This window comes from Staurois parvus, unplaced genomic scaffold, assembly GCF_062004578.1.
Source record: "Staurois parvus isolate SC_StPar_1 unplaced genomic scaffold, SC_StPar_1.0 ptg001133l, whole genome shotgun sequence".
NCBI classification, from domain to species: Eukaryota; Metazoa; Chordata; class Amphibia; order Anura; family Ranidae; genus Staurois; species Staurois parvus.
The window spans coordinates 1,206,905-1,221,030 of record NW_028318929.1 but is presented as its reverse complement, the minus strand read 5'-3'; the positions used below and the strand labels follow the sequence as shown (position 1 = coordinate 1,221,030).

Below are 14,126 nucleotides of genomic sequence, written 5' to 3'. Positions count from 1 at the left end.
ATCTCTGAACATAAGCTGTCGTGATTTCTGTGTTCAAGGGGTGTTCCCAGAATTCTGCTGATAAACCAGGAATCTCTCCACAGACCGGGGGTCTCTGAGGGGAAAAGAAAATCATTCCTTTCAACGACGTCATTCCTCTGTTGCACGTCCTGGAACAAATGCTGTTAACAATGGCTTGTCAGGGTGCGGTAGACGTGGCGCACAGATCTCAACGCCACATGACCCCTGTGGGGGCAGGACAGGAAGAAGAGGAGGAGGTAGAGGAGGACATTGGTGCTCAGGAATTATTGAGTGAAATGGGTGGTTTTTCCACTCAGCGGACAGGAGTGGAGGAGCAGGAGCATCTGGTAGAGGAGGAGGAGGAGGAGACAGAGGACCCAGACGCACCGTGGCAGTATGCTGTGGAGATGGAGGCAGGGAGTCCCTCGCATTCCTTGGCACAAATGGCCCATAGCATGCTCGCTTGCTTGCGTAGCGACAGCCGAATAATAACCATCAGACAGAGGGATGACTTTTGGCTGTCCACCTTGTTGGACCCTCGCTACCGTTCAAAAATGGTGGCCTTTTTCACACCTGCTGAGAGGGAGGCCAAAATAACGTACTATAAAAACCACCTATGTAGTCAGCTGGTCTCTGCCTGTCTGCGCCAACGTCCATCCTCAGACACTGTGGGCCCTGTGCGCTCGCGTTCCGCTGCCATGGCAGCAGGGGAGGGGTGGGGTGGTAGGAGCAGTGGCAGCTCCACCAGCAGCGGCTGCCTCAGTCTGCAGTCGATGATGAGTAGCTTTCTTCACCAGCGCAGTGAGGAAACTACTAACCAGCCGCAGCAGCAGCAGCAGCAGCATCAGGTGGACCTGGAGCAGGACCTCAAACAACAGGCTTAGGCCTACTTGGACAGCACCCTGCCAACCAAGGTAGACAATCCCCTTGACTACTGGGCAACGAAACTTGACCTTTGGCCCCAACTAGCTGAATTTGCCCTTGAAAGGCTGTCATGCCCGGCCAGTAGCGTGGCATCGGAGCGCGTGTTTAGTGCGGCAGGAGGTATTGCAACTCCGCGGAGGACACGACTGTCCACCCAAAGTGTGGAGAGACTGACGTTTGTGAAAATGAATCAGGCGTGGATTAGTCTGGATTTCAAACCACCAGTTCCTGACACAACTGACTAAATCCGCCATGAATCATGCCCCAAACATGTGCCACTTTCAGGTCTCCTCACACTGCTGGTGTGTTACATTTTTTGTCATAGGGTGCTGGCAGATTACGGGCCTCCCATAGCTGCTGCCAGGCCCCTAATCTGCCATGGGCCCCTATACCGCCTCCTCATGCTGCTGCCAAGTCCAGAGTCTCTCATGGGTCCCTGTACGGCCTCCCATTGCTGCTGTCTCCATCGCCACACTCTGCCATGTGCCACTTTCAGGTCTCCTCACACTGCTGGTGTATTCCATTTTTTGTCATAGGGTGCTGGCAGATTACGGGCCTCCCATAGCTGCTGCCAGGCCCCTAATCTGCCATGGGCCCCTATACCGCCTCCTCATGCTGCTGCCAGGTCCAGAGTCTCTCATGGGTCCCTGTACGGCCTCCCATTGCTGCTGTCTCCATCGCCACACTCTGCCATGTGCCACTTTCAGGTCTCCTCACACTGCTGGTGGGTTCCATTTTTTGTCATAGGGTGCTGGCAGATTACGGGCCTCCCATAGCTGCTGCCAGGCCCCTAATCTGCCATGGGCCCCCGTACCGACTCCTCATGCTGCTGCCAGGCCCGTAATCTGTCATGGGCTCCTGTTGTCGCTTGTTGGCATATTCCGCTCGTTCAGATGCTCCTTCTCCTGCTACTCCTCTTCACGGATTCCGTCAGCAGTCTTTCTTGGAATCCGTTTCCAAGAGACAACAGTTTGCGAGCACGCACCAGACGGTGCAGAAGCTGAACGTCCTCCTGTCCAAGTTGCTGCTGCCAGGCTCGTAATCTGTCATGCGCCCCTGTACCGCCTCCTCATGCTGCTGCCAGGTCCAGAGTGTGTCATGGGCCCCCGTACCGACTCCTCATGCTGCTGCCAGGCCCGTAATCTGTCATGGGCCCCTGTACCGCCTCCCCATGCTGCTGCCAGGTCCAGAGTGTGTCATGGGTCCCTGTACGGCCTCCCATTGCTGCTGCCAGGCCCGTAATCTGCCATGGGCCCCCGTACCGACTCCTCATGCTGCTGCCAGGCCCGTAATCTGCCATGGGCCCCTGTACCGCCTCCTCATGCTGCTGCCAGGTCCAGAGTGTGTCATGGGTCCCTGTACGGCCTCCCATTGCTGCTGTCTCTTTCACCACACTCTGCCATGTGCCACTTTCAGGTCTCCTCACACTGCTGGTGGTTTCCATTTTTGTCATAGGGTGCTGTATGGCCTCCCATTGCTGCTGCCTCCACCGCCACACTGTGGCTCCACACTCTGGTTTTGGCCCCGTGACTGCCCAAATGAGTGAAGTGTGCGGTGATTCTAAGATCGACGGCACTCATCTGCATGTCATACTGACTGACAGTATTATTTCTCTTCCCCAGCAGACTCCAAGGGCATTTAAATTAAAGGTACAGTGTTCAGCACTAATATTAAGTCTCTCTGAAGCCTAGAAACACCCTTTTTTAAGTTAAATTCACAGCGAATATATTCGACTCGAATCGAAATTTTTCCACGAATTCGCCGAATCAGTTGAATCGAATTTTTGAATACTTCGCTCATCTCTAGTGATGACGCATCACGGTGGTCACATGATTCCTAAACCACGCCCCACCCGCCCCGCCTCCCGGCGTCTGAAACTCTTAAAGGGCCGGGAGGTGGCGGCGGGAAGGGGTTAAGGACATGATGTGCAATGTGAAGGATGGTTTTATGTACCATCTCTGCACCCTCCACAACTTCACTAATACCCCCTTCCCTCTCTCTGACCACAACCTCATTGCATTCTCCGTCTCCCCATCCACTAACTCCCCCCCTAAAATGTCAAACCATCACTAGCCGTAACCTCTGTAACCTGAACCCGGCCCCTCTCCACTCGGCAGCTGACCGTCTGTATGACAGTATCCTTCCACTGTCATGCCCTGACCTGGCCACTACTGCGTACAACAACTCGCTGTCAGCTGCCCTAGACTCCATAGCACCCTTAACCACACGTAGCATTAGACCCTGACCGCTTCAACCCTGGCAGAATAACCACACTAAAAATCTCAAACGACGCAGTCGCGCGCTGGAGCGATTATGGCACAAAACCAGATCCCCTCGAGCATTCTCCCTCTACAAATCCGCCTTCCTCACCTACACCTCCTCCCTCCACGCAAGCCTACTTCGTAACCCTCATTAACACCCTCTCCACCTGTCCTCGACAGCTCTTCTCCACTTTCAACTCCCTACTCTCTCTCCCCCACCTCCACCTAGTACCTCACTCACCGCCCACGAGATTGCCTGTCAGGAATGGCCAATAGTGGTGGGGCTCACGATGCCTTGTGGGCTGCAGTACCAGGGCTGGCCAGCGGGTGCTCTCAACAACCAGAGGTTCACTTTGGCAATTAGCCATCACCTGGGGCTGATTGCAGGTGGTGTATTTAAGGGATGGCCAGACCTGCAGTCGGTGCCTTGGTGTGTGTTTTTCCATGGGCCCCTGTACCTTGTAACCTGCATTCCTGTTCCTGTTCCTGTTTCTGCCTGACTTGTTGCCAACCCTGCCTGATCCTGACCTCTGCTGACTTCTCCTGTTTGATCCCTGGCTTGTGACCCTGACCATTCTCTCCGCCTGCTCCTCCTGTACCTACCTGCCCGATAGTTATCGACCCGGCCTGCCTGACTACGTTGTGCTCTATATGTGTATGTACCTGTGTATCTATACCAGTTTAGGTTTGGGTTTGTTTCACCTTGTTGTATGTATTTGTGTTAATTTGGGGTTTGGTGCACTGCGTTTATATTTGTATTGTTAGTCTTAATAAATTGTCTTATTTATACCATATCTGAAGCCTGCGTTTCCCTGTGTCAGTACACACATCTCTGGTCACACCCGCATCCCTGACATTGCCAATCACTTCCAAAACAAGATTGACGCAATCCGTAAGGACATTGCCAATACTCAATCTACCTCCCCACCTAGCCTCCCTCCCACCATTACCCCATCAACTGTCCCCTCCTCTGACCTCGCAACCGCCCAGCCCCCCACCACACCTAACATCCCGCACACTATAACCTCCCCAACACTCTGCTCCTTCAGCCCTGCTACCACTGAGGAGGTCACTAAGGTCTTCTCAGAAGCCCGCCTCACCACTTGCCCCCTTGACCCTGTCCCCACACAACTCCTCCGGTCACCCTCCTCCTCCATCCTACGCTCCCTCACCCACATCTTCAATCTCTCCCTCTCTATTGGCGCATTCCCCTCCCCCCAAAGCACGCACACATCACCCCCATACTCAAAAAACCCTCCCTGGACCCCACCGACCTGAACAACCTTAGACCCATCTCCGTACTGCCATTCACATCCAAGCTCCTTGAGCGCTTAGTCTACAACCGCCTTAGCTCCCACCTTACTGACAACAACCTCCTTGATCCACTACAGTCTGGCTTCCGTCCCCTACACTCCACCGAAACCGCCCTACTCAAAATCACTAACGACCTGCTAACCACCAAAGCTAATGGCCACAACTCAGTCCTCCTGCTCCTTGTCCTCTCTGCGGCCTTCGACACAGTTGACTACCCCCTCCTCCTTAATAAACTACACTCCCTTGGCATCAGAGACTCTGCTCTCTCCTGGCTTTCCTCCTATCTATCCCAACGCTCCTTCAGCATTTCCTATAACGCTACCACCTCCCCCTCTCTCCCCTTCTCTGTTGGGGTCCCCCAAGGCTCTGTCCTCGGGCCCCTTCTTTTCTCCATCTACACCTCCTCCCTTGGCAAACTGATACACTCCCACGGCTTCAACTATCACCTCTACGCCGATGACACGCAAATTTACCTCTCCACCCCTCACCTCACCCCTTCAGTCTCCGCCCGTATCACCCACCTCCTGAACGACATATCAGACTGGATGTTGCTCCATTTCCTCAAATTGAACCTTTCCAAAACCGAGCTCCTAGTTTTCCCCACAGCCCGCGCCCCCCCATCCTCTCCATCACGACCAACAATGCCACCATCAATCCCACCCCGCAAGCCAAAGTCCTAGGTGTCACCCTGGACTCAAACCTATCCTTCCAACCCCATGTCCAATCGCTGGCAAATTCATGCAGGCTCCACCTCCACAACATCTCCAAGATACAGTACATACGTTCCTAACCCCAGAAACTAATAAACAACTCGTTCACTCCCTTATTATCTCACGCCTGGACTACTGCAACTCCCTTATCACTGGCCTACCCCAACACAGACTATCCCCGCTTCAGTCTATCCTGAACTCAGCAGCCAGACTCATCCACCTTACCAACCGCTCCACTTCTGCCACCCCCCTCTGCCATTCCCTCCACTGGCTTCCGATTGCCCAACGCATTAAATTCAAACTACTAACACTGGCATACAAAGCCATTCATAACGCTGCCCCTAGCTACCTCACCGACCTGATACCCAAATACCACCCAACCCGTACTCTTCGCTCCTACTTTCTAGCTTCCTGGTCTCCTCCTCCCACGCCCGACTGTGGGATTTCTCCAGGACTTCCCCCATCCTCTGGAAATCTCTACCCCAATGCATCAGACTGTCACCTACCCTCCTCATCTTCAGGCACACCCTGAAAACCCATCCCTTCAGGGAAGCCTACCCCACCCTCACCTAACAGCCGATCTCCTCCACTCCTCCTACCACTCCATCCCCCACAGCCACTTCCTCCTGTACCTCTATCCCCTCCCTCCTAGATTGTAAGCTCGAAAGAGCAGGGCCCTCGAACCCCTCGTGTATTGTTTTGTTACTGTATTGTCTCATGTACTGTCCCCCCACTATATTGTAAAGCGCTGAGCAAACCTTTTGTCACTATATAAATACTGTATAATAATAATAATAATGTACCAGGGTCACACTCATTGAGTCCTCCACCGCCATGGCACAGATGGCCAGGGCTCTCAGACATGCCGGCATGCCCTGTACCGGACTTGGCACTACTTTTGAAAAATAGGCTACTAGCCTAATGTGTCCTCCATGATCCTGAGCGACCAAAACCATAATGGTTTTACAATTATCACGAGCATACACATGAAAATCAATATCAAAACATCGAAACCCAAAGCAGGAGAGGAACTAGTGAGGACCTCAAGATTGGGTAGGCATTGGTGGATACGTGATCCCACTTAATGAGGTTTGAAGCCTCAGTCTTAGTGTGCTGCCTGAGTATGTTGTCATAATGGGAGCAGTCAGGTATCCATTGGCGACACTAGTTGACCATACCAAGGAAGGAGAGCATTTCCTTTTTAGCTTTCGGGCGGGGCAGACCCGTAATGGCTAGGATCCTGGACTAGCTCACCATTCTGCTGCCTTGTGACAGAAGTGAAACCCAAGTAATCCACCAAAATTTGACAACATTGTACCTTATGCCTTGCCATCTTGTGTCCCTCTGTACCCAGAAAATTTAACAGTAGTTGTGACTCTTCGTCAACTTGGACGGAATAAAAAAAAAACTTTGCTTAAATCGATCACAGATAATACTATGTATCATGTGGAATGGAGGTAATTAATGAAGGCACATCTGGGACAATGGGTGCAATTGGAATAATGAGATTGTTAATGGCCCTGAGATCTTGCACTAAACAGTAAGTACCATCAATCTCTTTGTGACAAAGGATACTGCTTTTGATATACTGGACCAACTCAAGGTTAGAGTCTGGCCTTGTAAGGTATACAGGGAATATACCCTACATCTAGCTTACTGTTGGCCCAGGCTTCAGGCTTCACTTTATCTAAATCTTTCATGCTCAAAAACAGTGAGATGACTCCATGTGCACCCCTCCCTTCTCACCTACTCTGATTGTGGCCTTGAATTCTCCCAACAGATCTCTGCCTAGCAAATTCACAGGGCATCCTGATAAGATTTTGAAATAATGTTTCACTATGGAACCTTTCCTGTGAGAGTCCGAAATACTCAAAGGGGGAGTTTCCCAGGTTTTGGCACATGTCCCAGTGATACCATCTGAAGGTTCACATTCTACTCTTGTTTCCCTGAAAATGTGTTTTGTTGGTAAATTTGGAGACCTCAAAACATCCAGCAGCTTCTTTCTCCATCACTTGTTTTTCAAACATACCTGCATCCATCTCTGTGCAGTTTGAAATAGGCTATCATACCAACAGCAAAATTTCAAACCTATATCCCGCCATCAAGGTTTGGATATATATAGTGCCCATTTCTGCACTAACCATATCCATCCCAGCTTCTTCTTTCCAAACTTTTCTAAATCTTTTCACATACTCCGTCACATACTCTGTCACTGTCTCTTTTCTTCCTTGCTTTCAAAGAACAGCAGTTGCTAACGATTTCCTACTCTTCCATATTCTTTCCATCTCGGCTGTCACCTACTCTCACACCTTTCTCTAAATGTCTTTCTTCAGCCATACATGAGTGGCTGCCGGGGTTCCAGGCAGGGGTGTATTTACCACAAGGCAAACAAGGCATTTGCCTAGGGAGGCATTTTTCAGGGGGAGCAGCACTGCCCCTTGGGAGCAGGGATGCAAGAAGGGACACACGAGTCATGGGGACCTGGTGGGTTCCGAGAGATACTTTGGGTTTCATGACAGTGTATGCACAGCCCGACTCTCGTTCCTGGGGATGTCCGGAGCTGTGAAGGTGAGTGTCTTTCTCTCTCTCACCATGGGGGATGGTGTGGGGGGAAGTGGTAGTGGAAGGCTTTGGTGGAGGGCAGGGCTGCTCTTGGGCAATGTCAGGCTCTTTCTGCAGGGAGCACCAATTTTTGTGTTGCCTAGTGCAGCACAAAACCTTAATACACCACTGGTTCCAGGATCAACTAGAACTTATATTTTAGACACCTTTGTCCAGTCAAACCCTGAGTCCATATCATATTCCAAAATTACGTCAATTATTAATTTCATGTTCTGCTGTGAACACTGTCTTGTATGGCTCTCTTCTCCTCCTCCCTTTAGCCCTCCCTTCTCCCTTTCTGTACTATCAGGACGCTATGTTTTTCTGCCTGAACTAAGGGAGATTGTGATGGTCTGTCTGTCCTTGAAGGTCTGAGGAGAAAAAAAAATCATCCTCCCTTTTAGACCCCCCCCCCCCCCAATCCTTACCATGCTCTTTGGGTCTAGTATGGATTTTAAGAGGAACCCCATGCCAAAATTAAAGAAAAAAACCAGTGTGACGTCACTCGGTGGCTCCACCCCTTTTCTTATTTAAGAGCTGTCAGATAGTGGGAGCCTTCAATGGGAGCAGAACTCTTTCTTTTTCTTTCCGGTTGACAGTGGCAGCATTCATCGTGATTGTCATTGGATTTACTTTGGGGGCCAAATTCTTTGTTTTGATTTTTTTTAATAAAAGACTTGTCAAAAACTGTCATTGTGTTTTTATTCACTTTTTTGGTGAATGACTAGACATACGCATTCACACGGGGAGGAATCTCGGGGGCCCCCTTGTTAAACCCCCCACAGACCCCCACAACTACAGTCCACGGTTCTGAGGAAGAGGTTCTTGTCCTCATCAACATGGGGACAAGGTACGAAAATAAAAAAATGTAGTGAGTGCCCAGGGAGGGAAGAAACAACAGGTGCTAGCACGAAAGGACAACCCGCTATATCCTCATAAACAAATGGTAAAAAGAAAGTGCAGCGCTGCACATTCTTTTTACCATGGGGAGAAGGTGCTTTGCTCAAATAAGGGTCTGGGTATGGATTTAATGAGGAACCCCACTATGGTTTTTTTTTTTTAAATTTTGGTGTGGGGTTCTCCTTAAAATCCATGGTAGACCCAAAGGGCCTTATAAGGATTGGGAGGCCAGACCCCAAGCTGTTTTTTTTCCCCCAATTGTTTTACTTTAATTGCTGGCAATTGGTTTCTTTATATTCAGCTGTCAGCGGGGAACCCCACTGACAACTGATGACTGCCAAGATACGCTCCTTCCTCACCCCAGACACCACCAAACTTCTAGTACACTCCCTCATCATCTCACGCCTTGACTACTGCAACTCCCTCCTCACTGGCCTACCCAAGTGCAGGCTCTCCCCGCTCCAGACCATCCTGAACTCAGCTGCCAGACTCATCCACCTCACCACCCGCTCCACCTCTGCCACCCCCCTCTGCCTCTCCCTCCACTGGCTCCCGATTGCCCAACGCATCAAATTTAAACTCCTAACCCTGACCTACAAAGCCGTTCACAACACTGCCCCTGACTACCTCACCAACCTTATCGGCAAGTACCACCCTACCCGTACCCTTCGCTCCTCACAGGACCTCCTTCTATCCTGCTCCCTGGTCTCCTCCTCCCATGCACGACTGCAGGACTTCTCCAGGTCCTCCCCCATCCTCTGGAACTCACTGCCCCAATCCATCAGACTGTCGCCTTCCCTATTCACATTCAGGCGCTCCCTCAAAACCCATCTCTTCAGGGAAGCCTACCCCACCCTCACCTAACGGCCATCCTCCCTCATTCCTCCCACCACTTCATCCCCCACAGCCACTTCCTACTGTACCTTTTACCCCCTCCCTCCTAGATTGTAAGCTCGTAAGAGTAGGTCCCTCTTACCCCTCGTACATTGTTTGTTGTTGTTGTACTGTGCCATGTATTGTCCCCCCTATTGTACAGCGCTGAGCAAACCCTTTGGCGCTATATAAACTCGTAGTAATAATAATAATAATAATAATAATGACTCATTCGTTGTTAAGGACATGGCAGCCACCTGCTTCTTAACAACCATGCTGTTTACTGGATGTTAAGGATGCCAGTGGCCGCCCACTGCTTACCAACCAGCTAGTCACACAAGGCACAAAAGGCAAAATGCAAAAAACTCATCAAAAATGAGTGTAAAGAAAACACAAAACGCACCCGGAAAATGCATCAAACGCAGTTTGCATAGACGTGAGCCTAGCCTTAGACACTAGTATATAGGGAAAAAAAGTCTTACATATGCCCTGTGTCAGTATAATGACTGGAAGCGAAGAGCATGGTGATAAAACATAATGTACACAATGAGCTCAGGGACCTGAACTAACAATCACTCTGTGCATATCACTGACACCACACCAAGCTATCATTGCCTCAGGGCATACCAGCAGCTGACAGGGCCGGTTGTACCATGTGACTTCTGACTAGTACAGCCCGGTCTCCAATGAAGTGGGTGGTGGTAATAAAGTATTAAAAGACAGCCATTGCAAGCAATGAGGGCAAAAAAATGCAGGTATGGGCGGGCGTTAAAGTCTTGAGTGACAGCCATTGAAGTCAGTGAGAGAAGAGGGAGCAGGGATGAGGCAAGGTTGCGATTTGAAAGACCTCCATCTTTAGACCTTATCTTGAGTGGCAGCTATTGCAGCAAACGAGAGAGGCAGGAGCAGGCCCGGGTAGCTAAAGCTTTGAGTGACAGCCAGTGAAGGAGGGGATGGGCGGAGAAAATGTTGAGCGGCAGCTATATCTGCAAACGAGAAGAGAATGCGTGGGCGGGTGAAACTTTGAGTGACAGCTATTTCAGCAAGTGAGAGGAACTGGAGCAGGCGTGGGGTGGGAAAACACTGAATGACGCTATTCGCTGCCAGGGAAGGGGCGGGCTAATTAAATAATTGACATCCAACGACGCAACAAGTAAGGCGTGCGCGAAAAAGGGGTAGGCGGGGAAAAGTCTTGAGTGACAACCCCCTTAGTCAATGAGAGGATGGAGAACGATGGGCGGGGTAAATCTTTGAGTGACAGCCAGTGAGAGATGCGGAGGCCGAGTGTCTCCTGGTGTGGTGTTGCCGGAAGTATGGAGACTGTGTGAGGTGAGGTAGAGAGGCATGGCGGGGTCTGCAGGCCGGACCGGGGATGTGATCCATCTGAATGTTGGGGGAAAGAGGTAGGTATAAGAGATATATGAGAGGAAGGGTTCTTTGTGTAATGTGGGGGGTCACTGTGGGGAGGTGTTATGAGGCAGGGAGGGAGATGGGTGGTGTTATGTAAACTGTGTTTGTCTGGGAGGTGAAAGTGTCTGAAACATAAACTGCTTATGTTGCCCATAGGAACCAATAACCTTTTCTTTGTGTTTGGGCTGCAGCACTTCTGTCTTTCTCACCTAGGTGATATTTGTGCCCCCCCCCCCGCATTATACGTGTGCAGATGTGCCACAAGAATATGAGCCCCACTGTTCATTTGCACATGCGTGATAGTAGGTGGTGTGGAAGCTTGCCGTGTCTGCACATGTGCAAGAATTCTCACCAGTATAGTGCCCCGACGTTGGTGCCATTGGGGGGGATGGTGCCCCAACGTTGGTGCCTTTGGGGAGAATGGTGCCCCAACGTTGGTGCCTTTGGGGGGAATGGTGCCCCAACGTTGGTGCCATTGGGGGGAATGGTGCCCCAACGTTGGTGCCATTGGGGGGAGCATGGTGCCCCAACGTTGGTGCCATTGGGGGGAGCATGGTGCCCCAACGTTGGTGCCATTGGGGGGAGCATGGTGCCCCAACGTTGGTGCCATTGGGGGGAGCATGGTGCCCCAACGTTGGTGCCATTGGGGGGAGCATGGTGCCCCAACGTTGGTGCCATTGGGGGGAGCATGGTGCCCCATCGTTGGTGCCATTGGGGGGAGCATGGTGCCCCATCGTTGGTGCCATTGAGGGGAGCATGGTGCCCCATCGTTGGTGCCATTGGGGGGAGCATGGTGCCCCATCGTTGGTGGACAGAATAGTGTCCCATTGTTGGTGTCAGTGAAAGGAAATATGCCCTATTATTGGTGCCAGTGGATGGAATAGTGCCCCAAGGGGCGGATAAAGGCAGGCAAAGGGCCACATCTGGCTTCTGGGCTGCAGTTTGGAGACCGCTGCTTTAAAGCATTGTAAACCCTCACCTTGTAAAACATCCCATACAATTTAAAATAGAAATTAAAGGTAAAACATTTATATATACTCTATATCTCTGTTCTCAGCTGCTTAAGAAGCTCAGAAAGCTGGGGGAGGAGAAACAGTAGAACACTGATCATCCCAGTGAATGGCTGTGCAGGGTGGGCGTGCCAGGACAAACATGATCATTGGAGGAGAGCAGGCTGTGTTCCCAGCACAGCCAGAAAACTGCCCACGCTATGCTCGCATGTCTAGTGTGGTCAGTTTGTAATAGGAAAGCAAAGTGGGTGGCAGGAAAACTAGGGATTTCACACAAAGGAAGCAATACAACGAGAAGAGGAGACCTTTTCCTACAAGTACATGGTACAGCAGGCACATATCAGGAATAGGTAAGCTCTTTAACCACTTGCCTACAGGGCACTTATACCCCCTTCCTGCCCAGGCCAATTTCCAGCGCTGTCGCACTTTGAATGACAATTGCGCGGTCATGCAACATTGTACCCATATGAAATTTTTATCATTTGTTTGTGACAGAGCTTTATTTTGGTGGTATTTAATCACCTCTGGGTTTTTTATTTTTTCTTAAACCAAAAACCACTGAAAATTTTGAAAAAAAAAAAAAGTTTTTTTCTTAGTTTTTGCTATAAAATTTTGTAAATAAGTGATTTTTCTCCTTCACTGATGTGCGCTAATGAGGCTGTAGTGATGGGCACTGATAGGCTGCACTGAGGAGGCACTGGTAGGTGGGACTGATGGGCATTGACAGGCATCACTGATGGGCACTGAAAGGCAGCACTGATAGACGGCACTGACTGGCACTGATAGGTGGCACAGACTGGCAGCTCAGATGGACGCTGAAATGTGGCACTGATGGGCACTGAAGGGCACTGGCAGGTGGCATGGATGAGCACTGAGCTGGCACTGATGGACACTGACAGGTGGCGCTGCTGGGGCTACAAAGATCATCAGGGCACATTGATCATCAGTGCTCTGATGATCTGTGCACATGTCCACTCCAAGGAATGCTGATTACCGGTTGTCCTCTCCTCACGAGCTCTCAGCGTGACAGCTCGTGGGGAGAGAAATGTCGATAACCGGCATTTCCCTGTTTACATGTGCTAAGCTGTGATTGGACACAGCTGATCACATGACCGAGCCAACATCTTCAGCTCTTTCCATGGATCGGTGATCCACTGTGTCCGAGGGACACAGCGCACCGCCGATCGCCCCGCTGTGTTCTCCTGGAGCCGCGCATGCGTGGTTAGAATGGGAGGACGTCATATGATGTCCTCCCAGAACGAGAGAACCACCTTGCGTCCGTCATATTAATATATGGCTGGTGGGAGGCAGTTAAAGTTACCAGATTTGTGGATCTTTCATGTTCATTTCAATCAGACAGGCTCTGTCTGGGTGTCCCCTTTTACAGTACATTTTTCCAATACAAGCCCATTGAACTATACACTTTGTATGTAAAAATCGTAAAAAAAAACCTAAAACTTTAGAGTCCTACACAGTGGATATAAAAGTCTACACACCCCTGTTAAATGTTAGGTTTCTGTGATGTAAAAAAAATTAGATAAAGATAAATCATTTCAGAACTTTTTCCACATTTAATGTGACCTGTAAACTGTGCAACTCAATTGAAAAACAAACTGAAATCTTTTAAGGGGGGGTGAACATAAAAAACTAAAATAATGTGGTTGCATAAGTGTGCACACCCTCGTATAACTGGGGATGTAACTGTGTTCAGAATTAAGCAATCACATTCAAAATCATGTTAAATAGGAGTCAGTACACACCTTCCATCATTTAAAGTGCCTCTGATTAACCCCAAATAAAGTTCAGCTTTTCTAATAGGTCTTTCCTGACATTTTTTTAGTCACATCCTAGAGCAAAAGCCATGGTCCACAGAGAGCTTCCAAAGCATCAGAGGGATCTCATTGTTAAAAGGTATCAGTCAGGAGAAGGGTAAAAAAGAATTTCCAAGGCATTAGATATACCATGGAACACAGTGAAGACAGGCCTCATCAAGTGGAGAAAATATGGTGCAATAGTGACATTACCAAGAACTGGACGTCCCTCCAAAATTGATGAAAAGACAAGAAGAAAACTGGTCTGGTAGGCTGCCAAGAGGCCTTCAGCAACATTGAAAGGAGCTGCAG

General features: G+C 50.0%; 1 protein-coding gene across 1 annotated transcript in view; it reads left to right on the top strand.

Annotated features, from left to right (window-relative positions):
- The first annotated feature begins 10,853 nt into the window (after window positions 1–10,853).
- Window positions 10,854–14,126, top strand: part of SHKBP1 (SH3KBP1 binding protein 1) — a 37,593-nt gene continuing 34,320 nt past the window's right edge. Inside the window, exon 1 of the mRNA XM_089659122.1 lies at window positions 10,854–10,986. Within this exon, the coding sequence (XP_089515248.1) occupies window positions 10,928–10,986 (59 nt within the window). The 5' untranslated portion in view covers window positions 10,854–10,927. The remainder of the gene's footprint in view (window positions 10,987–14,126) is intronic.